The 27,595-nt window shown below is 38.7% G+C and overlaps 1 protein-coding gene across 1 annotated transcript in view; it reads right to left on the reverse strand.

Annotated features, from left to right (window-relative positions):
- Window positions 1–1,635: 1,635 nt before the first annotated feature.
- Window positions 1,636–27,595, reverse strand: part of UBA2 (ubiquitin like modifier activating enzyme 2) — a 39,046-nt gene continuing 13,086 nt past the window's right edge. Inside the window, exons 7-17 of the mRNA XM_055310500.1 lie at window positions 26,056–26,123; window positions 25,514–25,635; window positions 19,336–19,435; window positions 17,881–18,047; window positions 15,761–15,854; window positions 15,561–15,673; window positions 11,550–11,705; window positions 9,901–9,997; window positions 5,823–5,928; window positions 4,019–4,155; window positions 1,636–2,494 (exon numbers count right to left, since the gene is read on the reverse strand). Of these exons, the coding sequence (XP_055166475.1) occupies window positions 2,313–2,494; window positions 4,019–4,155; window positions 5,823–5,928; window positions 9,901–9,997; window positions 11,550–11,705; window positions 15,561–15,673; window positions 15,761–15,854; window positions 17,881–18,047; window positions 19,336–19,435; window positions 25,514–25,635; window positions 26,056–26,123 (1,342 nt within the window). The 3' untranslated portion in view covers window positions 1,636–2,312. The remainder of the gene's footprint in view (window positions 2,495–4,018; window positions 4,156–5,822; window positions 5,929–9,900; window positions 9,998–11,549; window positions 11,706–15,560; window positions 15,674–15,760; window positions 15,855–17,880; window positions 18,048–19,335; window positions 19,436–25,513; window positions 25,636–26,055; window positions 26,124–27,595) is intronic.

The raw sequence follows: 27,595 nt of genomic DNA on the forward strand, positions 1-27,595 counted from the left end.
CCACTGATGTCTGCTTGGTTAAAGGGTCAGGCTCTATGTTAAAACACCAAGTCCTCTCATGCATGCCAAGTATGCAGTACGCAGACTGATCTTTGGGACGATAGACTAGATGGTAAACCTGAATCACCAGACTGTTCCCATTAAGGCTGGAAGATGGTTTTCAGACTGTATTTCAGGACAGAGCTGCTGGGGAAAGGCCCCTGACGAGTTCTGCATCTAGCTCCCCAACTGAGAAGACAACTTGCACAGGAGAACCACCAATACCAGGCCACATCTAAAGTGTCTCCATGCTCCAGGGGTGTGGAGGCAGCTTGGATCTGCTCAGTCTACTGGGTCCCTTGCATTGGACCTGCCTTGCTGATAAACCCTGATTTTATAGAAACAGGTACAAAATGGACAGAACCTGCTGGAAAAGATAGTTATAAGAGTTGTTGCAGAGGTTAAAAAAAAAACAAAAACAAAACACTGGTCTCCCAAAACAGAAACCTCACTCTACAGGTCAAACTGGCATTTACTGCCATGTACATATAAATGGAAAAGAATAAAAGAAATATATAAAATGCTGGAAAAATACATTGATAATGAAGTCTAAAAGGGTAGTATGAGGTTTTAGGAATGGAATTTCAAAATTGAACATGATCACCAGTGACCGACCAGTTAACCGAAACATTTCTGAGAGGTGGATTTCCAGAATATTTCATTATCGTCTGTTACATAGTTTTATAATTTTGAGATTTTTTTTTCCCCTGGAGGAAAATGGAACATCTTGTAAGACTCTAAAGGCAAAGAGAACCTCATACACTCATACAGTTGTAGGTGGGGATTCAGCTAGCTCAGTGCTGTATCTGAAGGCTGGAAGTCAGTCCATCCTGCAGGCATCAAGCGGCAGCTCCTGAGGGCGGAGTCTTGTTCAACATGATTTTTCTGAAGGCTTTGATTACATGCTGAATTTACAAATGATACAAAACAAGGAGTAAGAGTTAATAACCTAGATGGCAGAGTAAGAACTATACAAAGGAGAACAAAATGATGAACCAATAACTTGAAATTTAATCGACTGCAGCCAAAACCACCGAAGATCGGGGTATAGAATGGGGGAAAACAACTCCAGGGGTTTCTGTTATCTAAAAACTCAAGGCACATCTGTGTGAGGAGAGTACCCCCTAAGGGCCAAGGTCCTCTGAGGCCAGCGGCAGAGACAGGGATGCTGATCCATCCAGTGCTGGTCTGGCCACATATGTAGGCTGGAGTTGGGCCCTAAATGGTACACACTCAAGAAGGGACTCAGATGAATTGAGGGTGGGGGGGGGGGAGGGGCAACCCAGAGAAGACTGTAGAATAAAGAAGACTCTCCCCTGCTCTGGAATCTCAAATCCAAGGTTCTAAGTTCCCGGGGCTGGGCAAAAATCACTTAATGTTCTCAACAGAAGGCCAGTTGTTTGCAATCCAAACTTAAAAAGCAACACTGCCATTTAAAGTTTTATTTTAGAAAGTACTCATCTATGGCAAACAGTGGAGATCATTTAACCTTCATATCCATTAGGAGTTAAGTTTTTAGAAGGAAAGAATTTAGCATGCCTGCAGTAATATATAAACCCACTAAGGCAGCAGAAACGTGAACTATGCAGGCATGTATAACAAGTATGCAGATGCCATTTATTTGGTCCATAAGTACAGTATAGTTGTATTTGAGTTCTACAAAACATCAAATATAAATAACCTGAAACTGTAACAATACACAAAATTGGCTTCTTACACAGACACACCAGGCAGTACAAGCTGAAAACTTGAGTAAATTAACATTGTTTTACATTAATATACATAGTGCCAGGTAACATTTAAAAACACGTTTCAATGCATAGCACTTGATACTTCTTTGAATCTGTTTCAGTCAGTTAAGAGTATGAAAAATGGTTAGATCTAGGCTAAAAATAATTCTTCTTCTAACCAAAAATAAAGGCATAATATTTATAACCAGGTATCAACTTTACTAAACCACAATATTTTAAAACTGTTAAATGATACCTAAGGGTATTTACATTAAAAAGGCAACATGCATTGTGTTGTTTCATCTCATGACTGGTTATGCACACACTTTGTTCAAAGGGCTTTAAAACTATATTCCTACTTTCAATACCGCATACCGCAATGTTTCTAATTGTTCTAGCAAAATGAAAGCTTTCCAAAGGAGCAGAATCATCTTCGAGTCACTGGTGTCAATTTTTTCCCTTTGGAACAAAGTACGTAACAAATAACCTGGTTCTGCCCAGATGACCTACTGCAGTAAGAGGGTCCTGTTTAGAGGCAGCTGTTCAATCTAATGCTATCACATCATCAAGCTCTTCTGTGTGTTCTGTGCGGGACCTCTTTGCACTGATATTCTCTTTCTCATCTAATTTCCTCTTGCGACTTCTCTCTTCTTCATTGATGTCAGCATTATTTGAAGGACCTTCTTCATCTGAATCAACTATGAGCACATCATCTTGCTCTTGTGCTTATTTCAGAAAAAAGGGAAAAATGGTTAAAAGTGGAGTGGGAGTTACTAGTGATTCACTAATATTTTATGAAAGTGAAAAGCTGGCATTTTTAATATATACCAAACTTAAGAATGGTAGGCCACCCGTAGGGAATCTTCACTTTACACATTACACGTCTCTGTACTGTTTTAATGTTTTCTGTAACAAGCACCTACTTGTTTTCTAATCTAAACAAAAAAAAAAAAAAACTGTAACAAGCATTATAGAACTCAAATTATCATAGTTCCTTTTTTCTATTTCTCCAACAGAAAAGGGGAAGGTGCATATCCTAATACTGAGTGGTGGTAATAATAATAATAATAATAAAACAACAACAACAACAACATATATATAGCACTTACAATGTGCCAGGAACTGTTCTGAGCACTTTGCATATAACAACTCATTTAATCATCACAACAACCCTATAAAGAAGATAACATTATTATCCGTTTTCCAGAAAAGGAAACTGACGTACAGAGATTGACTTGCCCAAGGTCATACAATAGCAGAAGATGAGGCCAGGACTCAAATCCACACAGTGGGCTCTACAGTGCATGCTCTTAACCTTACACTACAGTTGGTTTCATGAACCACCCCCACCCCATCCTCCATCCCCACCAAAGCAAAAACAGAGTACCTACCTACCTTACTCATTGCTATAGCCTCCCAAACCAACCCACAGTAAGGGATCAGTGAATGCACATTTTAATTTATGGTTTCTGAAAAACTACCAAAGTCCCTTCCTTACAGGAGAATGAAAGACTTTTTCTATTTTTGGAGGGGAAGAAAGGTCATGGCTCATAGGTGGACTACACTCTAGCTAGTCTCAAAGTCTATCTTTAAAAAGTTCTCAGAGAACATAAGAACCAAGAACAACCATATTCCAAAGAACACCAAAGACACAGGGTTAAAGAAATGGAAACAGAGAAGTAGAAATTTAATTTCCTGAGTAAAGAATGAAGGGAGGCTGCTGTGGGATGCAGGTTGAGGAAACATCCAAATCTGAGCACACAGCAAAGCACCAAGCACTAGCACTGACTGTGGAGGGAAACAGCCTCTGATGCACTTTACCAAAGTCATAACAGTTCCGAGAAAACTGAAATGCTTAATTCTCTATTTACAGCATCTGTTCACTCAAAATAGTCAGATGCATCGATTTGTTTCCCTAAATAAAACAGGCATACAAAATCCAAAACTACTACTATGAAAAATTAAGTGTCTTCATGCACTAGTACACTCATTAACATTTCCAGTTGTAAAAACCCACTAACAAAAAAGAACAGTTCCTGTTTTCCATAAGAATTTCCCCTAGACTTAAATATGTTCATGGTTCATACATACAAAGCTCTATTAAAACAATGCCAAATCAATACACACCTCTAACAGTCCTGTGGATTTGTTTTATGGTCTTATTTGTAAAATAATCCATTTGTTTCTACATAATGACTTGCTTGCTTGGTGGGTAATTAAAGTGCTGGCTGGCTGGGGCCGTGACTCACCAGTGGACGTGGAAGGCTGAGCTCCATCGTCACTGCCATTAGTTATGCTTTTGGCAGCATCTTCAGCTTGTTTGGGCCCCACTTTTTCTGGGGCATCACCAACAACTTCAAATTCAATATCCTTCCCTAGGTCCTCACTGCAAAAGAATGACACAATGTAAAACTGGACCACCATGACTATAGAGGATAGCAAAAGCACACCAGAAAGACACTGTTAAGCTCTAAGTGCATGTACGATGTACACACCAAATATACGGATCCTGATTTTCAAAGAGCTAATAAAATAAAAATTAGACTGCACATTAACAAATTTTTGTGAAATTCAAAACTCTCAGATGGCCAGTACCACTGCCCCTTCAGATCAAGAAAAAGATTTTTAAAACAGTATTATGTAACTTTTACTGGTAGAGCAGAAAATGAAATTCAGAACTCCGCAACCCAATATATCTTTTAGGCATTATTTCTTCGGCTACTATGTTTAAAGATTCTATATATTCCACTCTGATCTTGACCAGAGTAATTTGGTGTTTTAGGAATAGGGCGGTTACATGGACTCTGGGTTTCCCCCCCATCTTTACAGGCAGCACCCTGCTTTTGTAATGAGTTCCCAAAAACATGTATGAAAGTTTAATGCATGAAAGTCAAGCAAAAGACTTACATGTTTTAAGGGGGGGGTTCTGTTCCCAGAGAGCTAAAAAATATGATAAAAAAAAAAACCCTAATTATGCCTCCTCTTTAGACACCATCTGATATATTTCCATTTTATTGTAACATGTCCTTCCATTGTTTTCTTGTATAATTGAACACGAGCACACCATTGGTATCCAACGGTGTTTGAGGCTAGAGATCACTCCCAAGCCTTTTCAGTCTTTGACTCCATTGTCTAACTTTATGAAACTTTTTTCTTTTAAAATTTTTATTTATTTAATAGAGATAAAGAGCACAAGCAAGGGGAGTGGCAGAGATAGGAGAAGCAGACTCCCCGCTGAGCTCAATCCCAGGACCTGGGACCAGACCTAAGCAGAAGGCAGATGTTCAACCAGCTGAGCCACGAGGCATGCCTAGCTTTGTAAAATGCAGTACTTACTACCAATAACTCACATTCAGTCTTTCTTGTCATTTATATTTTTTATAAACCAAGTATATAAAATATGATATCCTCCAAACAGCTACACATTCTTTAAATTCATAGACGGCAACATTAGCCAAACAAGTGGATGCAGGTAGCAACCCCTTTCCTGTTGGTTAGATGGTATCCAAAAGTCCTAAGTCAGGGTGTAGTTAAGGTGTACCAACGGGAACATACACACAAAAAAATGCACCTTATTCGACAGCTAACCACATCAAAATGGAGGACCATCCGTATTTTAACTGTGTTATATATATGCAAACATTCTGTAATGCAAGAATACGAATGTTTTTTTATAAAATGGGCAAGACATTAAATCAAATAAAAAAAAACAAATGATTCAATAATCTCTATAGGATAATCTTAAAATGTCTTGTTATTGTTACAGATCACAAACGAAATATTTGTTTTACTGGACAAAGATTTCTTTCTTTCTTCAGAGAAATCTTTAAAATAAGAAGTTTTTATTTTAGTTTTGCCTATCCCTTCTGTTTCTGAATTCTCAGATTCTTCTATAGGTCAAGCATCAGGGAACTTAGCAGCCAACTCAAGCAAATATATTGTGTGGTTTCAAATGAAGAGTAGGGCTTAACAGTAAGAAAACTTTTTTTCTCTACTTTACGTTTTTATATTCAGATAATTTATTACACTTAAAAATATATCAATAGTTCCTACCTATGAAGGATGTTGATCAATAAAGTGTAGTCCTGAAGGAAGTCATCTGCTTGAAGCCGGCTCCCATTTCTAATTCCAAATTCTGACAGCTTTTTGTGATTATTAGCTAAGAAATTGGAAAGGAATTTAGATACTTCACTTAAGATTTCCATGGAGCAGTCACATTAGTTTAAAAAAGATTAAACTCCTATTATAAGCTGAATTGTGTCACCCACTCAAAATTCCTATGTTGAAGCCTTAACCCCAGTACCTCAGAATGTGACAGTATTTGGAAACAGTGCCTTCTTTTTGAATAGGTAATTAAGTTATAATGAGGCTATTAGGGTTGGCCCTAATCCAATCTAAGTGGAATCCTTGTAAGAAGCCAAGGAGACCTCAAGAGAAACCAAACCTGCGCACATTTTGATCTTACAACCTGTAGCCTCCAGCATCATGAGAAAATAAATGTTATTTAAGTTACTCTGTGTATTTTTGAATGGTGGCCCAAGTGAACTAATCACTAAAATATTAGGCACTTAAAAATTCAGCCCCGAGTTAATACTCAACAACTAAAACTGCTTCAAAAGAACCAAACTGTAAGAAGTTCTGACAACATTCTCCCATTCAAACCAAATTATTCTGGACTCCTAGAGGCGTCAAAGACAACTTTTAGTGTTGTTCAAAATATAGTCTACTTGCAGAGAGGTTATCCACAACAACTTAAAAAACTACTTTTCAGCAAATTTTAAAATTCAGAAATATGAGACAACTTTGTTGATTTGAATGGATTTCCATTTCTCAACATGAATTTTCAACATTTCTCAATGACAAGCCTATGGGACCTCCCAAAAATAATCACTCCAATCTGGTTTCAGCTTCCACATGTCATTTCTGGTTCATGTGAATATTTCTGCTTCATGCAGCACAGTCCCTAACACCCACTAGCACTGAATAAACCTTTGCTCCATGGTTTATAGATACTTCAATGAAGAACAATTCCTTGAACCAAACTTTTGATGTCCCCACCACCTCACCCTCCCTATTCTTGGGTCTTTCTGCCTTAATTATCCTTTCTCTCCTGCCTGTTCAAATGTTCCTCTCCCTGGACCAGTAAAAGTACTCAGGTATCATTTACAAAACTGCTTCCTCAGTTTGCTCTCAATTTCACCCCCTTATCACCAGAGTGCACTTTATTAAACATCTGCTCTGTGAGGGACACACACCGTATAGAACCTGCTGACCTATGTAGTGTGTGGCACATACTAAGTAGACTGTATTTTAAATTCTAGTCCTCCATCATTAAATTTATGTGATTCTCTATACAATCTAATAATGCTTTATTTTTTTGTTGCTTATAAGGAAAATGCTTAGAAAGAATCCTCCCTACTTGACCCTGAAACCCAGAAACTACTGAGTTTCTAATTTTACAGATTTCTTTTTTAAGTAAACTCTATGCCTAATGTGGGGCTCAAATTCGTGACTCTGAGATGAGATTGAGAACTGCATGCTCTACTGATTGAGTCAGTGGGGTACCCCTACAGATTGATTTTTCTTATTTTAACTTTTTAAGCTACCTGAGACGCCTTCAGAGAATGATAGCTCCTACCTAAGACTTAATCTTCAAGCCCTTTCACACATTCCCCTCTCAACACTAACTCCTCAGACCCAACATGTCTGAAAGAGAAGCAGTTACTATGCGTTCTATTCTGGTCAATTAGCATATCATCTCTGAAGCCAGAGTCCTGTGATAGTCCTCATCTGCCCAACAATGCTATTTCTCCTCACCTGGCCCCTGAACTCTGACTGTAAATTTCAACTCTTTCATTTGCTTTTGCCTTAGTAAACATCCCTCACTACTTTCATTTTTTTCTTCCTATAATACATTACTTCCCTGCTTATAAACTCTGGTGGGAGCATGGCCCTGGGGGACGGGACGGCAAACAATGTCACCAGCATGGCACAGGAAGCCCTCCAGCTGTGCCACCACTGCCAACCACACAGCACTCCACTTTCCAGTAAAACAAGTAACTGGCGATTCCAAAATTGTTTCACTAGTTCACACGTTTATTTATAAAGGCTGCCGATTCTGCCCAAATGCAGTCATTCCTTTCTCTGCCCAGAGCACCTTTCCATCTAAGAACTGACCCAGAGTCCTTTCTCATGTGACCCCTCTCCTCGTCTCACAAGGCTTCAATTCCTACCTTATATGCTCTCTTCCTATAGTTAGACTGTATTAAACCCACTTGATCATCTCTCCTCTCCTTCCAGGCTATAGAGTACCTCAAGACAGGGACCACTATCTTCCTTATTCATTCTTGAATCATAAACACCTAGGACCATACTTATAACACAGACGGATACAAAATATTTGAATATATGTTCTCTCCCTCAGTAGCACATGTATTTTGTGGAGAAGGGCCAGTCTAGTCACTTGAGATTCTTGGCCAGTTTCCATTTTTAAAGTCCTAGTATTTGTGAAGGTGCTTGGGTGGCTGTTGGTTAAGCATCTGCCTTCGCCTCAGGTCATGATCCCAAGGGCTTGCCTGGGATTGAGCCCCATGCCCGGCTCCCTGCTCAGCAGGGATTTTGCTTCTCCTTCTACCTCTGTCTGTTCCTCTCCACCTGCCCAGCTGTGCTCTAATAGATTAAAAAAACCAAAAAACCAAAAAAACCCTTTAAAGTCCTAGCACTTGAAAGAGCTGGTCAGTACCAGAGAACCAAGGGGAGAATATATAATCACAAACTTTCTGTGAGTAAAGACAGCCGGCTAAAATGGGGTGTTAAATATATTCAACCAGATATTTAGAATAAACCTATGCAAAACATGGCCTTGAACAAGTTCTTGACAAAAAACTATAGTCAAGAAGAATCCTGACACTAAGTTTTAATGTAAAGGCTCGACATTTGAATAACCCCATCAGAATCTGGCAAACTGTCCTGAATAAATAATCAATGAACAAATGTGTGAATACACACATCACACATTTGGGGAAAACACCCAGATTTTCAAAGTAATGGTACACTGATAAAATTGTGGATGTGGTGAAATCAACTCAAGTGGTAGCCCAAGAAAATGAGCTGCTAAAGTGACCGAAGAGGTAAGGGAACTATCAGGGGTTTTTTTTTAAGATTTTATTTATTCATGAGACACACACACAGAAAGAGAGAGAGAGAGAGAGAGAGAGAGAGAGAGAGAGAGAGACAGGCAGATGGAGAAGCAGGCTCCATGCAGGGAGCTGGATGTGGGACTCGGTCCCGGGACTCCAGATCACGCCCTATACCAAAGGCAGGCGCTAAACCGCTGAGCCACCCAGGGATCCCCAATTATTATCAGTTCTAAGCTTAAACAGAATCAAATGCATCGCACTTTGTACAACAAATGCATTAAACAGGATGACCTGTTTAAACTATTTTTTTTTTTGGGAAGATTTATTTTAGAGAGACAGAGAACACAAGTGGGAAGGGCAGAGGGAGAGAGAATCCCAAGCTGACTCTGCTTGAGTACAGAGCCTGACACAGGGCTGGATCCCATAATCTCAGGCTCGATCCCTCGACCCCAGGATCATGACCTGAGCCAAAACAAGAACTAGACACTTAACAGACCACACCACCTAAGTGCCCCGACCTGCCTGAACTTTTGAAAAAGAAAGCCTAAAACAAAAGTGGGCATGGATTTTCAGCATTACTTTCTGCTCTATAGCGGTCTATGAAGGCTTCTCTGCTCTTGGACAAAACACCTAATAGCATTAAATTATCCTTCCTACCTTAATAGCCAGAGCAATCTTCACATTACTAATTTAGCTCCCAGGATCCATGAGACAGGCAAGATGGTTCCTTGTTCATGGTCACTATAAACCTAACCATTCACAGGGTTCCTGACAGTCCCTGAGATACCCTGACAACATGGGAGTCCTCAAATCTGAAAATGTGATCCCAGCAAGGCAGTGCCACCTTGGAAGAGCACTTCCATGACCAAATATTGCCCCTTTCAGCTGTGATACCAAGTAATGTGTACCGTAAACAGACAAACTAATGTTACTTCTTCATGTACACAGATTCCATCCAATGAGGGGAGTGAATAAACGCAATGTATTAATACCTTCTGTCTCTCCCTCTTCTGAAGATATTAGGATTGTTCCTTTCCCATCTTCAATTTGGACATCTGGTGCTACCATAGCAAATTTTTCTTTCACTATCTATAAAGAAAAAAGATTCAAAATATTAATATATATAGCTAAAAATCATTAAAAAACAAAAAACTGACATTTTTTCCACAAAGGCTCTTACTTTCCCCTTCCATTGAAAGGGGCAAAGGTGTCCTTTAAGATACCCCAGGGCATGCAGGAAAGCACTAGAAATTCACCCAATTACTCCATGCCCATGTTTGCCTACCATGTACCCCCACATTTGACCACTGATAAAGTTCAGATAAAACTTGCTCCAAATGGGCAGTTGTGAACTCTTGATAAGCCCTTCGTATTTTGTCCTTCCCTACAGATCAGGTACTGAGCTAGACACTTAGTCTCTATACCAATCCTGTATTTGCACGTTTTGTAGATGGAAATTTTATTAAAAAACTGATACTTGATAGTATTCCGCTTCCCAAGTTCCATCTCAAATTCATTCATTCATTTTTAAAGATTTTATTTATTCACGAGAGACACCCAGACAGAGAGAGAGGCGAAGACATAGACAGAGGGGGAAGCAGGTTCCTCACAGGGAGCCCTAGGTGTGACTTGCCCTGGACTGGGATCACGTCCTGAGTCAAAGGCAGACGCTCAACCTCTGAGCCACCCAAGTGTCCCTCCATCTCTCTTTAAATTTCAAGATAAGAGTGATAATCATCTGTAAAATCCTACCTGTTCTTTAAAAAAAAAAAAAAAAAAAAAGGACGAATTCTCGAAAGGTCTGATTATCCTACAAATAGTGGGATTGCTTTTAAGCTCAAGAATGATTACATACAAACTACAATTATTTTCTAAGAAAGTAGGTGGGGCATGCTTCTCCATCAAAACACAAGCACAAATCAATCTGTCCCATTTAATCAGTTCTGGGAGAACTGGGCCACAAGAGTCTACTGCACCTGTGTCATATAAATATGAAACACGATGATGGATGTTATCAGAGAACAATCTGAAGTAATCCCCAAAGTGGGAAGTGGCACCCATTTGGGCCATTTATAAAGAAACTACATCTAGCCAATTTAGGAGAAACCTAAGGGCCAGACCTGATCCTAAACTTCCATTTTCCTCACTCCAGAGCTCAAATGGTGAATCCAGGTACACAAATGCAGAATTCTGTTAAGAGGCCAACTTAATAACACACCAGAATCAGGATGATCACCAGACCATTTAAGGATACTGCTTGTCAGAGAACAGAGAATTTACACACTATCTGGGAACATAGTGTCTCTTGTTTGCCAAGAATTTGTATCACCTCTGTACCACCTATGGTGCATATTCCATCCCTTCCTACTATTCATACTTCCTTCCTATTCCATTCCTACTCCCTTCTGGCATGTGAGGCACATACTCTGGAACCACAGACAAAAAACCAGCAGGAACTCAGATAGTAAAGCAACCTAGAATATCAGAGCAACGCACTTTAGTAGTCAGTATCTTTCAGAGTAATTATGTGGCTTTTAGTTTATCACACCAACACTATCAAGCAGAAGGGAACCTGGGTTTTCTGTTTTTAGGAAAGAAAAATGAACATACTTTGTGGAAGAGAACCAGTGTCTGCACTTACCTTATCCTGTAATGTGAGAACAGTCACTTTGTGGACATTCAGTCGAACAGTCACCTCTGGCTTGCTGGCACATACGTAACAATTAGGGTTTGGACGATCCAGTGCACAAGGCACAAGAAGCTTCTTTCTTGGGTTTGGCTGTTTATTCAAAAAAATCTTTGGAGGAGAAAAAAAATACAAGCAGAATCCATAAATCTGAGTTACAATTTTATATATCATACAACTGAAAGTCTACCGTCTTGTTTACTGTAGAGCCAATAAAAAATGACTTAAGTATTCCCTTCTAGATGGCAAAAAACATAAGACCAAGACCTTAAGAGCTTGATTTTCCAACTTTTCCAATTAGCTACCACGTCAAAGGCTACGCTTACTAAAAAGAAATCTTGTGCTCAAGACTCTGAACTTGAGTACAAACTAGTTTTTTAGCCAAGTAAGGGTCTAGCTGTACTCCTCTCTGATCTTAAATAAGCTTTTGAGTGTCTTCCTAGTGGTTATCAATTTTAAGCCAACTTCTCAATAACAGCAACATATATTAATTTCTCCAATTAATGATGACACCTTCACAGATGTATGGAACCAATATACTGCCTTTCTTTTCAACTTGTCTATGATAACTACAATAATAATGTTTATATAATTACGAGAAAAAAAAATGTACTTCAGGCAGTATTAGCATCTATTTACCACCTTCCATCCTGCCTAGTACCCAAACAAAAAAAATAAAAGCCAATGCAAATTTTAAAAATTGCACCGAGGGACACCTGGGTGGCTCAGAGGTTGAGCGTCTGCCTTTGGCTCAAGTCATGATCCTCGAGACCAGGGATCGAGTCCCACATTGGGATCCCTGCATGGAGCCTGCTTCTCCCTCTGCCTGTGTCTCTGCCCCCCTCTTTCTCTGTGTCTCTCATGAATAAATAAAACCTTAAAAAAAATAATAAAAATTGCACTGGAATTTAAGAAGGCCTCACCTCATATTACTACAAAGTTTGGTAAATACTAGCAAGATCAATACAAACCAATGTGAGAACACCACTAGAAGCAGATAAATAAATTTTCATCTTGTGATGACCATGTTAAGAGTGGCGCTTGCTAAGATGAACTAATTCTAAAGAGGAACCCCATGGATCCCCCAAGCTTAATGAAGTAAATCCTGTAGGAAGCAGTTATTGCTGGGAGGAGGGCGCTCCTGTTAACAGTAGTGCTAACAGTTAGTCACTGTATTGGCAGGGCCAGAGGCAGGGTTCAATGGAGGAATAGATTTGTTTGATCTTAGGTTTCACTGGGAAGGTAACTGTACTAAGGGAAATCAACAGTCATGAAAACAAATGCTAACACTATTAACAGGCTAAGACTATTACGCCGTCCTAAAATTCAGTTTATAAATGTGAACCAAAAATGCAGACCTAAACATCATCAACCCAAGAGAGGGACAAAGCTGAGTAGGTAAAGAAACAAGAAGGATGTCACAGGAAACAGTAGACATTTTAATAAATTCATTAATTAATATTGTCTATCAGCTCCAAGTGATGTATTCTGTAGCCACAGGACAAACTCAGGCTGTTGGAAATTAAAACACGAAGTTCTGGCAGCCCTGGTGCCTCAGCGGTTTAGTGCTGCCTTCAACCCAAGGTGTGATCCTGGAGACCCGGGATCGAGTCCCATGTCAGGCTCCTTGCATGGAGTCTGCTTCTCCCTCTGCCTGTGTCTCTGCCTCTCTTTCTCTGTGTCTTTCATGAATAAATAAAGAAAATCTAAAAAAAAAAACCCAAACAAGAAGTTCTTAAAAATTAAAAATAGGACAGTCAAAAAAGATTTACACAGCAAATCAAATCAAGATGACAGACTGGCAATGACTCTGCATTCCTTTGTCCCAAAATTTCATGAAAACAGAAAAAAGTTTTATTTTATAAAGATTTTATTTATTCATGAGACACGGAGACACAGAGAGAGAGCGAGAGAAAGAAAGTGGGGCAGAGACACAGGCAGAGGGAGAAGCAGCCTTCCTGTAAGGAGCCCGATGTGGGACTCGATCCCAGATCCCGGGATCACACCCTGAGCCAAAGGCAGACGCTCAACTGCTGAGCCACCCAGGCGTCCCAAAAATGGATTAAGTAGGCTCCACACCTAGCATGGAACCCAATATGGGGCTTGAACTTACAACATGAGATCAAGACCTGAGCTGAGATTAAGAGTTGGATGCTTAACTGAGCCACCCAGGTGCCCCAACAATAAAAGGTATTTTAAGAGTGTATCAATAATGGCACTGAAAAGTACGAGTACCATTTTAAAGGAGGCAGTTTTTAGAAAATCCTGAAAATAAAAAATAATAAAAAAAAAAGAAAATCCTGAAAATAAATTGGTCCTTTCATTTCAACATTATAGTAAAAAGGAGAACCTAAACAAGATCAAAAGTATTGGCTAAATGTTTTTTAAGGCAGTTTTAAAAATTTCTCAGCTGGTAAGAATGCAAACTATCTTCAAGCAAAATCAAAGTAAAAGCAGGAATCCAGAGAGAATATCCAGTGGCTTTAGTTTTAAAAAATAAACTTAGTCCATCCCTCGAGCAATGTAGGAATTTTTTTTTTAAAGATTTTATTTATTCATTCATGAGAGATACAGAGAGAGAAGCAGAGACACAGGCAGAGGGAGAAGCAAGTTCCTCTCAGGGAGCCTAATGCAGGACTCGATCCGCAGACCCGGGATCATGCCTTGAACTAAAGCCAGCCGCTCAACCACTGAGCCACCCAGGTATTCTGCAAGGTAGGAATTAACAGGAGACTCCTGCATAGAACAAGGACCTGGAAGGGGAGGTATGTGGAGAATAAAAGCATCTTTCCCACAAAAATAGGAAACAAAAAAAAAAAAAAGATTTTGGCCTTGGTGCTTAGGGGACGTAAGGGGGGAGGGGAAGAGGAGGGAAGAACGACATGTTATCTTCCTTCACATTTCATTATGGTAAGACAAGGCTCATGAAGATTTGCTGTCTGGATATAGGAGCTGAAAAACTAAAGCTAAGAATTTATTTTATTTTATTTTTTTAAAGATTTTATTTATTCATAGAGACAGAGAGAGAGAGAAAGAGAGAGAGAGAGAGAGAGACAGAGACAGAGACACAGACAGAGGGAGAAGCAGGCATCATGCAGAGAGCCTGACGTGGGACTTGATCCAGGGTCTCCAGGATCACGCCTTGGGCTGCAGGCAGTGCTAAACCTCTGCGCCATCGGGGCTGCCCATAAAGAATTTATTTTTTTTAAAGATTTTATTAAATAAACACAAATCCTCTTTGAAGAAGCACACCTTTAGTAAGTCCTTAAGAATTACCAGACACATTAACACTAATTCGATTAAAAAAATACACCGTAAGTCAACAAAATACTGTAAAATCTAGCAGAAACGACAGTAGACTCACCCAGAGTTCAGACACTGACATTATTAAAGAACATGGGACTAGATTTAAAACCAAAAAGGAGACTGAAAAACAAGAACAAAAAAGGAGAGTACTATAAAACGACAAAATTAAAACCATAGATAACTCCTAGAATTGAAAAAATATTTAAAAAAAAAATAACAGAAGGAACCACACAAGTCCCTCTAAGACTTCAGTAAAACTAGGCAACTGTTAGAAGCAAACTAGCTTCTGCTTCTATTTCAGACAAAAATAAGAGGAGCAAATGTTTTCTTTTTGGCTATAATTTCCAGGAAGCTTACTTACACATGAAATCACGGGGGTAACTGAAACAGTGCTTTTTTCCCCACTGCTTTAACCAATTTCATTGATTTAATTTTTAAAATGATCTAGTTAATATGTTATTTATAAGTTTTTTTTCCCCCAAAGTATAAACTATGAAAAAAAGGTTGGACAGGGGCGCCTGCCTAGCTCAGCGGGCAGAGCACATGACTCTAAACCTCAGGATCCAGAGTTCAAGCCCCACATTGAGTAGATTACTTTAAAAACTAATTAAATTTAAAAATAAAAGATGTTGCATAAAAAATGAAAATATATATACTCACCGTTCTACACTGGTCTATTTTTCCTGATAAAATCTTCAATCCTTCCAATACTATTAACCCAGCAATCACTGCATTAGTAGTAGCGATAGCAGGAATAATGTTCCCTGCCATTGCTAAAAAACAAAGATGAATATATTTGACTGTTAAAAAACAGTTACTCAGAATTTTAGATAATACAACCAAAGAACAAGACAACTTACATTTTATATCAAATCTGCTCTTCATATTCATACTGAAAATATGCATCCTGAGGTTCGCAGCGGAGGTGACAAAATCCATTGCAGATGGATCATCCTGCCGATAATTTAAACAATTTAACAAGTCTTTCCACAAACTTAATTTGACTAGTATCACCTTCAAAACAGTACTTTCCCATGTTTTATAACACTGTAGACAGTCAACTAGAATAAGAGAAGGCCTTGAGGAAATAGCCAGTCTGTAGTAAAGCCTCATAGTAACATGGAGACTGGATGAGTAGGGGGCAGGGTCTCATTATCAGCTTCTTGAATCCAGGAATGCAGCCTGACAAGAATGCCAAGACCCACCAAGCTTCTAGTGCAGCAGATACTAAGTATATAGACCGGAACACCAATTTCATTCACTGATGGTGGCGATTCTTTTCTGGGTCCATCAGTCAGTAATGAAAAGTTGTTCAATAACATCAGTGAGATAGACTTCTTAGAGAAAAGGGCTTCATTAAAGACTCAAATATCTGGACTACACCTTTCGGTTTTCTTTCTCCAAATTCCCTTAGATACACCAGTGTCCTGTATTCAACGTTTCTTTTCACATATAGCAATACAACAAAAGTTTTCCCTTGACAATTTATATTCTTTTTGAGACTATATCTTGGTCTCTTTAGATTTCAGCAAGGTTTCCTGCTTCACTGAGAACATACTATCTTAGCCTATAATTCAGAAGCACCTAAGTATATAAGAGAAAAAACTGACAGGATGGGAGTTCTCTATTTACTGGCTGGTTGACTAACCTCAGGTAAATGAAATTCCTTAAAACTCATAATTCCTTAACTAATAAGTAGGGACAATTATATAAATAGTTCATAAGACTGTGATGAAGTATGATTATTTAACAGTACACAACACAGTGTACACATCAGGTACTTTCCTAGGCAGCTGGTTCACCATACCCAATAGGTATAGATTTTAATCAGAGGGTAACAACTCTCAGTTTCAAGGTTTCAGGGATAAAAATGTCCCAAACCACTATTATAATCGTAACAATGAAAATATATATTTATCAAGTAGTTAGTCTTTATACAATATAAACCCTTAATATAATATAAACCTGTTTATGCAATATAAACTCATAAACGAATGTTTACGAGAATCTCCTAAATATAAACTTACTAGTTTCATTTCAGATGTCTAATTCAGTTTCAAAATTTGCACAAACTTAGTAATACTGACCAAACTTCTCCCCTTACAACTCATGACAAATCTCTGCCATCACATATAAATCACTTTTAGACACAGAAAACTGATTACTATTAAAAATAAGATCAACTCTGTATTTAGAAGTCTCAGATCTTTCACTGTATTTCAATAGAAAGGCAATTTTAGGGGATCCCTGGGTGGCGCAGCGGTTTAGCGCCTGCCTTTGGCCCAGGGCGCGATCCTGGAGACCCGGGATCGAATCCCACATCGGGCTCCCGGTGCATGGAGCCTGCTTCTTCCTCTGCCTATGTCTCTGCCTCTCTCTCTCTCTCACTGTGTGCCTATCATAAATAAAAAAATAAAAATAAAATAAAATAAAATAAAAAGCTTTATTTTTTTTCTTTTAAATAAAAAGCTTTAAAAAAAAAAAAAAAAGAAAGGCAATTTTATTACTTTCAAGGTTAAATCAGGCCCAAGAGCTGTTGTCTCCAAAAGAATTTTATGATTTCTATGAACAAATCTGTATTTGTAACAAATAATTTTTTAAGTCAGTGAAACATTTTACTCCAATGAAATCACATTTCTCCAATCAACATAATTACAAACCACACATATACTACCAGAATCTAAAATGAAGTTTTGTATTACTTGATACTTGAATTCACATACAGAAAATTCATAGTTCAAAAAAAAAAAAAAAAGAAAGAAAGAAAGAAAGAAAGAAAGAAAGAAAGAAAGAAAGAAAGAAAGAAAATTCATAGTTCAATGTAGTAATTAGAAATGAAAACACCTAAGCAACATCATCATTATGTCCTCAAATTCTGGTAGAATAAATGATACTCAAAAAACCACTTGTTTCTGGTTACAGTTCAAGAACTATAAATATCCAAGTGATAACAGAATTGCCACATATTTTCAAAACGAACCTTGTCCCATATGAGCTCAGCTCCATCCCCTTTTTCTGCTAAATGAACTCTCAAAGTCTCAATGCTCTTTGAAAAAAGACAGGCATAGCTCTTTACATCTAGAACCTGCTGGTCTTTCAGACCTAACTGGGGTTCATTTTGTTGATCTGATGCATTGGTTTCTTCGCCTAAGGGAAAAAATATTAGAAATTTCACTCTTAAACATCATTCCTCTATTTTATTTAACAATTCAATGCTTGACCAGTAAGAAAATCAAAACGAAACAAATTCCATTAAAATAATTATCAGGGCAGCCCGGGTGGCTCAGCGGTTTAGCGCCGCCTTCAGCCAAGGGCATGATCCTGGAGACCCAGGATTGAGTCCCATGTCAGGCTCCCTGTATGGAGCCTGCTTCTCCCTCTGCCTCTGTGTCTCTGCCTCTCTTTCTCTCATGAATAAATAAATAAAATCTTAAAAAAAAAAAAAAAAAAGAGAAACGTGGAATAAAAATCAAATCTCTAAACAAAACAAAACAATGATCAGAATGCTACAAAAGTCTGTGCAATGAAATTGCTAATAGTGAGGGACCTCATAAAGTTATTGGGGAATTCAAAGATACACTGTCAATAAGATGATAAGCATTATGTCCAACACATAATTAGCACTCAGTTAAATGGAAGCTATCATTTGGTCTGTGAAGACATCTATTCATTAGCGTAGAGAACTGCTCCAAACTGACACCCCAAATCTCCTGGGACCCTTTAAGTTTCAATGTACTGACCACTACTTTGCATACATTAACTGAAATATAATTCAGATAAAGCACAGATATAATATGTGGAAGAGGCAGCGGGATAAAGAAAACGTCACTTTCACAGTGCTTTTTCCTCACGTTCAAAATTACAAGTATGTCCTCAAATTAAATCTTCAACAGATACACACACAAAGGTACAAAGATGTAGGTGCATGTATTCTTATCACAATGTATCTTAACACTTTATTTCAGGGAAAATATGAAACAAATAAAGGTCATCCAATAAGGAGCTAAATAATATTGACTAGAAAGAGCAGTAAGAATATATAAATAGTATGATTCCATTTACGTAAGTGCATAGACAAATGCCCTTTGTTTCTATGCACAGTTGACTACCAAGACATTCCCTAAATGTTAATAGTGGCTATTTCTCTAGGTGGCAAGATTTGCAGTGATCTTTCTTCTTCACATATTTCTAAACTGTTTGAATTTGTTACCACGAAATTCAGTGTTATTTAACGATTTTAGGTGAGAGAATTTCCAATTTAGGTATCACAAAGACAAGTTTTTAAGTTGGTTTGTACATGCATGTATTTATGTATGTATGTATGTAATATGTAATCTCTACACCTAATGTGGGGCTTGAACTCACAACCATGAGATCAAGAGCCAGATGCTCCCCTGAAAAAGCCTGCCTGGCAACCCATAAATGTATTCTTTACCTTGACTTTGTACTTCAGCCCAATCCAATGGAACTGGAGGTTTCCTTTTCCGCCACAGTTTATCCATTGTCAACAGATACCGGATATCATCTTTAAAAAGCTTAAAAAAAAAAAAAAAAAAAAAAAAGTTAAAATCCAACAAATCCTACAGTCCCCATGTTGATAAAATGTAACAAAAATTTCACTGCTGGTTTACTATAATATACCATAAAATCTTAAAGACACAACATATACCAGCAGATTAGCAATTTCTAAAAGAAAAAAACCCACAAAACTTAAACCTTCTGTAAAAAGAAATTTCACACAGAACACCTGCATTTGAAACAGTGAAAGCAGAAATGCTGAGGAAAACAGAGTAAGGGAACTATGAATAGTGCTCATGGCTCCTGCCCTCCCAACTCACCTCCCCAAAACACACCTAACGTTCTAAAGATCAATCTAAAGCAAAATCACACCAATCCCAAAGCTAAATAAACATACATCATTTCCACAAGAACTGAATAAAATCACTGAGCTCAGAGAGACCAGTTTTAACTAGTTAACTCCAAGTTCAAGGTATAGCAATAACGCATACACATTTTAAAAGTAGAAAAACCAGAATTTAACCATCTGTAACATCTTTGAAATGTGGTCTGCTCTTGTGCCCCCCAGTATCCCCCCGTAAATCCCAAAACCAAAACAATTTTTTTTCAAAAAAGTTATAGAAGTGTCTGGGTGGCTCAGTCGGTTAAGTGTCCGACTCCTGATTTTGGCTCAGGTCATGGTCTCAGAGTCATGAGATCGAGCCCTGAGGCTCTACGCTGGGCATGAAGCCTCCTTAAGATTCTCTCTCCTCCTGGCTCACAAGTGCACTCTTTCAAAAACAAAATACATTATAAACATTATTACATGTAGCCTAAGAGACTATCACAACAATGGCACTATCCTGTGGTGGAATTTCAGGTGATTTTAGAATATTTATTTTTTCCTCAGCTGAATTTTCTACTGTCAGATGATTTACTCATACATTTATTATATGTATAAGCTATGAATGTAAATCAGTTTAGTAAAAAATTCAAAACCATTTTTAAATGTGTATTTTATTTATTTTAGAGAAAGAGCATGAGGAAGGGAAGGGGCGAGGGAGAGAGAATCTCAAAGAGACTCCCTGCTGTGCCCAGAGCCTGACTTGGGGCTCAATTTGATGACCCCAAGATTATGACCTGAGCCAAAATCAAGAGTCAGCTGCTTAACCAACTGAGCCACCCAGGTGCCCCCCAAATTCAGAACTATTTCTATCAAAATATATTCTATTCAGTCAATATTTATGAAGCATCCTTATATCTTTGGAAAACTAACCAAATATACAAATAGTTAAGAATACAAATTTAGTGTGAAAATAACATAGCTTTTAGCACCAGCAGTTGTTTTGTTTTGAGGAATAAGAAAAGAGTTCAAGGAGATGGTAACATCTGAAATGGGTGCACAGGCAAGGAAATAAATTCAGTATGATCTGGGTAACCAATGTGGTTAGACCCACTTCATTTTTTTTAAAGATTTATTTATTTATTCCTGAGAGACAGAGACAGAGAGAGAAAGAGAGAGAGAGGCAGAGACACAGGCAGAGGGAGGAGCAGGCTCCATGCAGGAAGCCTGATGTGGGACTCAATCCCCAGACCCGGGATCAAGCGCTGAGCCAACGGCTCAGCCACCCAGGCGTCCCAAGACCCATTTTATAGATGACCTTAAGGGCTTGGCTGAAAAGTCTCCTAAGGTAATGTGGAATTAGCATGGTTTTCCACATACAAGGCTCCATTCCCCTTATCCAATTATTAAATCCTGGGAATCCCTCTGAGTTCTATAATAAACCACCTCCACGCTCTTTTCTCTTAGGCCTACAAACCATAGTCTAAACCTCTCTGCTTGACTTACAATCACCTGTCCTTATTCTAGTATTCCACAGCAATCTCAAATTGATTCTGTCATCTTCTCCTGTCCTCTAACCCCTATCCAACACACCTGCTGCTCACCTCGCCTACTTCAGAGAAATGGCATCTTGTTCATTCTGCTGCCCAGCAGGAAACCAGGTAAAATTCCTAATTTTTCACTATTCCTCACCTTAAATATCTGAAGTCTTTTTTGTTTTTTAAACTATTTATTTCAGAGAAAGAGTGTGTGAGTGGCGGGTGGGGGAGATAAAAAGAATCTTGAGCAGACTCCCTGCTGAACATGGAGCCCAACATGGGGCTCAGTCTCCAACCCTGGGATCACAACCTGAGCCAAAATCAAGACTTGGACACTGGGCAGCCCCGGTGGCGCAGCGGTTTAGCACCTCCTGCAGCCCAGGGCGTGATCCTGGAGACCCTGGATCAAATCCCACATCCGGCTCTCTGCATGGAGCCTGCTTCTCCCCCCTACCTGTGTCTCTGCCTCTCATTCTCTGTGTATCTATGAATAAATAAATAAAATCTTAAAAAAAAAAAAAAAAAGACTTGGGACACTTACCCCCTAAACATCCTAAGTCTCGTTGAGTCTACTTTTTTCCCCACACTCCACTGGGAATGCAAATGGGCGTGTACTTCAGATTACTCTAACACTGTACAATTCCAGAAGGCACTGTCCCCTGTTGACTACAACAGGAATATCAGGTCCTAAGAATGGTGCACGGCATACTCTCTCTATCTGATCTTATAGACTACTTAATGGATTCCCATTGCCTTGGTTTACCAGCCTTGTAATGACCTAGGACTTCCTGCTTCATGTAGCCTCACCTTATGTTTCTAATCCGCTTCCCACTCTCCCTTTAGAATTATTTCAGTTTTCTGACCAGTGACCTTTATATATGTAGCACTCTTATCCCCAACCCTATTCTTTAAAGTCTTGGGTTGAAACGTCACTTCCTCTGGAAAACCTCTTTTGAACACTAGTTCTGGTAAGTAGGTCTAATAACAATGTTTAATAACACTAATAACAATGCTAAGTCTACTTACTATTAAAGATTCCAATGCATCTGATCTTAATGTCATGACACTCTGAATTTGATATTTCTTTTTCAATGTTTGACTTTGCCTCTGAACTATGAGTTACCTACAAAGAGCTAGGACCTGGGGTGCCTGGGTGGCTCAGCAGTTGAGTGTCTGCTTTTGGCTCAGGGTGTGATCCCAGAATTCCAGGACTGAGTCCCACATTGGGCTATCTGCATGGAGCCTGCTTCTCCCTCTGCCTATGTCTCTGCCTTTTCTCTGTGTCTCTCATGAACAAATAAATAAAATCTTAAAAAACAAAACAAAAACAAAAAACCAAAGAGCTAGGACCCTATCTTCTGTCTTGTTTACCACTGTCTCATTTCAGAGTGGTAACCAGCACACAGCAGATGCTTAGTTACCTACTGAATAGATCTGGGAGACTCAAAATTAGAAAATACACTGTCACCAGCCCTAACAGTGCTAAGTACATTTTAAGCATAACCAAAATCCTTTTTTTTTTTTTTTTTTTTAAGCAGAATCCATTTTCTTAAGAAAAGGCTATAGGGGGTACCTGGGTGGCAAAGCTGGTTAAGTGTCTGCCTTCAACTCAGGTCATAATCCCAAGGTCCTGAGATGAAGCCCCATATCAGGCTCCCTGCTCAGTGGGGAGCCTGCTTCTTCCTCTCCCTCTGTCTACTCATTCTTTCTCTCTCTCAAATAAATATCTTTTAAAAAATTTTAAAAAGGCTAAAGCAGGGAAATAAATGCAACAAGTTTAAAGAGTTCAACCTGTGACAGCTCCTGCACTGAGGAAAAGAGTAGATATATAAACTGGAGAAAGTAGTAGGCTATTTGCTTAGGATAGCGGAACCTGTATATGTTGGAAAGCAGACAGAAGGAGCCAGGAAAGATCAAGATGCAGGGCAGAAAGAAAATACTGTTTGAAAAATACAGTAAAAAAATTAAATTGGCAAAACATGGTGATAAAGAAAACAATTTTAAAGAAGACAAAAGATAGTAACTTAAAAGGGAAACTCTTTAAGGCTAGCATATTGTTCAGCAGAAACTTTTCAAGCCAGAAGTGGCATGATATAGTCAAAGTGTCAAATGGCAAAAACCTGTGGCCAAGAATACTTTAACCGGCAAACATACTATTCAAAATGGGAGATAAAGACTTTCCCATTCAGATCTGGGGAACACAGAGAACTCCCACCAAAGTCAAGAAAAGCAGAACCACACCAAAGCTTACTGCAATTAAACTGGCAAAAATATAGTGATAAAGAAATAAGTTACAGGGGGTGCCTGGCTGGTTCAGTCATTAGAGCATGTTGATTCTCAATCTGTTTTTTTTTTTAAGATTTTATTATTTATTCATCACACACACACACACACACACACACACACACACACACACACACACACACACGGCAGCCCAGGGGGCTCAGCGGGTGAGCATCTGCCTTCAGTCCAGGGCATGATCCTGGAGACCCAGGATTGAGTCCCGTGTCAGGCTCCCTGCATGGAGACTGCTTCTCCCCCTGCCTGTGTCTCTGCCCCTCTCTCTGTGTGTCTCATGAATAAATAAAATCTTAAAAAATAAATAAACCGCTGAGCCACCCAGGGATCCCCACAATCTCAGGGTTTTGAATTCAAGCCCCACATTCACCATGAAGCCTATTTAAAAAAAAAAAAAAAAAAAGACTGGGATCCCTAGGTGGCTCAGCAGTTTAACACCTGCCTTCAGCCCAGGGTGTGATCCTGGAGTCCCACATCAGGCTCCCTGAATGGCACCTGCTTGTCCCTCTGCCTGTGTCTCTGACTCTCTGTGTCTCTCATGAATAAATAAAATCTTAAAAAAATAAAAAAGACAAAGGTACAAAGGAAAGTAAAGGAACCTTTTTTCACAGCAATTTCTCTCAAGTAGCAGGAGGGGAAAAAAAAGTTTGCATGAAGTGGGACCTGCTCTTAATGGGTGCTTTTGTCCAATGGCTATAAGCCTGTTAATATATTCTTAAGGTCATCTGCTCAGTAAGGATAGTAAGATTTACCTACTGTATTATACTGTATTAGGGTAATTCAAGAAAAGCTAAGAGGGACTCCTGGGTGGCTCAGTGGTTGAGCATTTGCCTTTGGCTAAGGGCATGATCCCAGGGTTCTGGGATTGAGTCCCACATCAGGTTCCCAGCAGGGAGCCTGCTTCCCTCTGTCTATGTCTCTGACTCTATGTGTCTCTCATGAATAAATAAAATCTTTTTTTTTTTTTTTTTTTTTTTTTAAAGAAAAAGGCTGGGTAGCCCGGGTGGCTCAGCAGTTTAGCGCTGTCTTCAGTCCAGGGAGTGATCCTGGAGACCAGGGATTGAGTCCCACGTCAGCCTCCCTGCATGGATGGAGCCCGCTTCTCCCTCTGCCTGTGTCTCTTCCCTGCCCCCTCCCCACCGTGTCTCTCATGAATAAATAAAATCTTATATATAAAAAAGGGGTAACAAATCTCCAAGTATCTATTATGATAAACTTGCTAGGGAGTGGAGGCAAAAGAAGTAAAAAAACTTTTAAACACAGACATGAAAATCTAGCTGGGCTATAATTAGAGCCAATTAAAACAATCTTGTAGATTTCTCTACATATATTCAGCAGGCAAATATATACTAATGAAGAGGGATTTGTCCAAGAATGAGAGAATTAGGGATTCAAGACTAATTCAGTAAATGTCCATCAGCTTCCCAAGAGATCTGAGCAGGACGGATCTAAGAGAAGATGAGAAACAGCAGGAAGATCAATTACAAGGAAAATCAAGAGGTTCAGTCAAAATGAGGGAAGGAAAGCCAGCCAGACATATGTAAGGGAGCCTTTCTATTTTAATTTCTATACCGATTAAGGAAATTTCCAAAACTGCTTATCCTGATGACATCAATCAACTTATTAAGACAACACTGGACATAAAAAGCATCTATTTCATGTACTTTTTTTTAAACTTCAGGCTCAGAGTTCATTTTTATTTTTTTAAGATTTTATTTGAGAGAGAGAGAGCATGAGTGGGGAGGAGAGGGAGAAACAGGCTTCCCACTGAGCAGGGAGCCCGATGCAGAGCCTGATCCCAGGACCCTGGAAATCATGACCCGAGCTGAAGGAAGACACACTTTGACTGAGCCACCCAGGCAACCCTATTTCGTTTACTATTTTAAAACAAACAGAATAATAAACTAATCCATAATTATAAAGAAAGTAAATCTAACCTTGGTAAAAAGTTTAACTGGATCATATCCAGTTGATTTAGCCCATTCCTTAGTGGAAATACGTTTAATGTCACCATCTTCATTAGATGCTCTGGCTCTGGCTTCAGCTTCCATTGGTTCCCCTATAGAATGAACACCATTTTATTCGCAGTTATGGTAAACGTAGAACCAACCTCTCATATACCTTTGAGGGAGAAAGAGTCTTTCATGGAAGTCACCTGCACATGACCTTCTGAGTTCAAAGACAAAGGAAAATAATACACTCATGAGCATCTTCTATTTCAGTTTCTGACAGCCACATGTAGAACAGTTCAAAATATGGACCTGTAATCAGATCTGAAAACTCTCTGCTCTATTTACTGCATTTGTAAATTTCTGCACCTTGTCTTCACCACAAATGGGACTACTCATGTTTTAATAATCCATTTTAAATACATAATATACTATGTAACATAAAAAAGCAATTATTTTGTTTCTCCTCATGCTATCAAGTTAGCAAAATAAAGGTAGTGCTAAGTAAGATAACATCCCCATCTACTCACAGGAAGCTTCAGGGTCAGCTCTGTCAGGGGATACTTCTTGATCAGCATCTTCTTCCCCAAACAACTGGCTATAAGAGCAATAAATATTTATGTTCAAAAAAAAAAAATTCTGAACAAAGGTTTACTTTTCCTACTTCCCCCCAAAACAACTAATTTAGAATATTCCAAATCTTTAGGAGGAATGAAGAATAAACAATTGATAAATTATATTCGGGATCCCTGGGTAGCGCAGCGGTTTGGCGCCTGCCTGCCTTTGGCCCAGGGCGCGATCCTGGAGACCCGGGATCGAATCCCACATCGGGCTCCCGGTGCATGGAGCCTGCTTCTCCCTCTGCCTATGTCTCTGCCTCTCTCTCTCTCTGTGTGACTATCATAAATAAATAAAAATTAAAAAAAAAAGATAAATTATATTCCATAAACGTAAAAGTATTAAAGCAACCTGTTCAGAGTTTGCATTCTAATTTCAACCATAATACACAGCAGGCTAAATTTTAGCACACCTATGTTCATTCCTATCATTTAGGTTCTACAAATTTCTACATTAAAATATTTGATCAAGACACAGCTTTTACATTCCAAGTTGGAGAACATTCTAATGCCAGAATGGCACTTGTGAAGTATACCTGTAACTAGCTATTAAAAAAACATTATTAAAACAAACAAACAAACAAAAAAACACATTATTACACATCTGCTACATGCTGGGCACTGATCTAGGTCTAAGAATAAAGAGTAAGACTTTTTTTTCATGGTAGTATATATCTTTACTACTAAAAGGCCTTAAGAAACAATATATTATTAAGAAACAATAATATATTTCATAGCAGTTACAGGAATATAATGTTCCAACCTTTCCTCAAGTACTTGACTTAGAAGAAAGCTTTTAAAGGTATCCTTTCCAGTTAAAAAGAAGCTCCTGATAGAGTTTACAAGACCTGTTTGTAATGTCCACTTGTTTCCCTAAGTCACTGTATCAATTTTCACCTCCCACAAGGCATGTAGAGTTCCTATCAATTCACTCCCCCCTAGACTTAACATTTTGCTAACCTACCAAGAATAAAATGGTACCTTATAATTTTACTCTTAGTTTTCATGAAGTTAGTCATGAAGTTAAATACATCTTCATTTGCTTACTGCCTATGTGGGTTTCCCTCTAAGTGAAAATGCCTATTTGTATTATTTTGTCAGGTTGTGTATTTCTTGATTACAGGAATATATTCTAAGATCATAATTTTTAGTTGAATTTGTGTTGCAAATATTTTCTCATATATACAGTCTTTTGACAAGTAATATTTAATGGATTCAAATGAATCAATCCTTTCTTTTATGGTTATCACTTTTTTGAGTCTTGAGATTGTTTCCTAAAGATTTTCCCTCATATTAGAAAGATAGTGTTTTTCCTTTGACATCTAAATAATCTATCTAGGGCAGCCTGGGTGGGTCAGCAGTTTAGCACTGCCTTCACTCCATGATCCTGGAGACCCAGGATTGAGTCCCACATTGGCTCCCTGCTTCTCCCTCTGCCTGTTATCTCTGCCTC

The sequence above is a fragment of the Nyctereutes procyonoides genome, unplaced genomic scaffold, assembly GCF_905146905.1.
Source record: "Nyctereutes procyonoides isolate TBG_1078 unplaced genomic scaffold, NYPRO_anot_genome, whole genome shotgun sequence".
NCBI classification, from domain to species: Eukaryota; Metazoa; Chordata; class Mammalia; order Carnivora; family Canidae; genus Nyctereutes; species Nyctereutes procyonoides.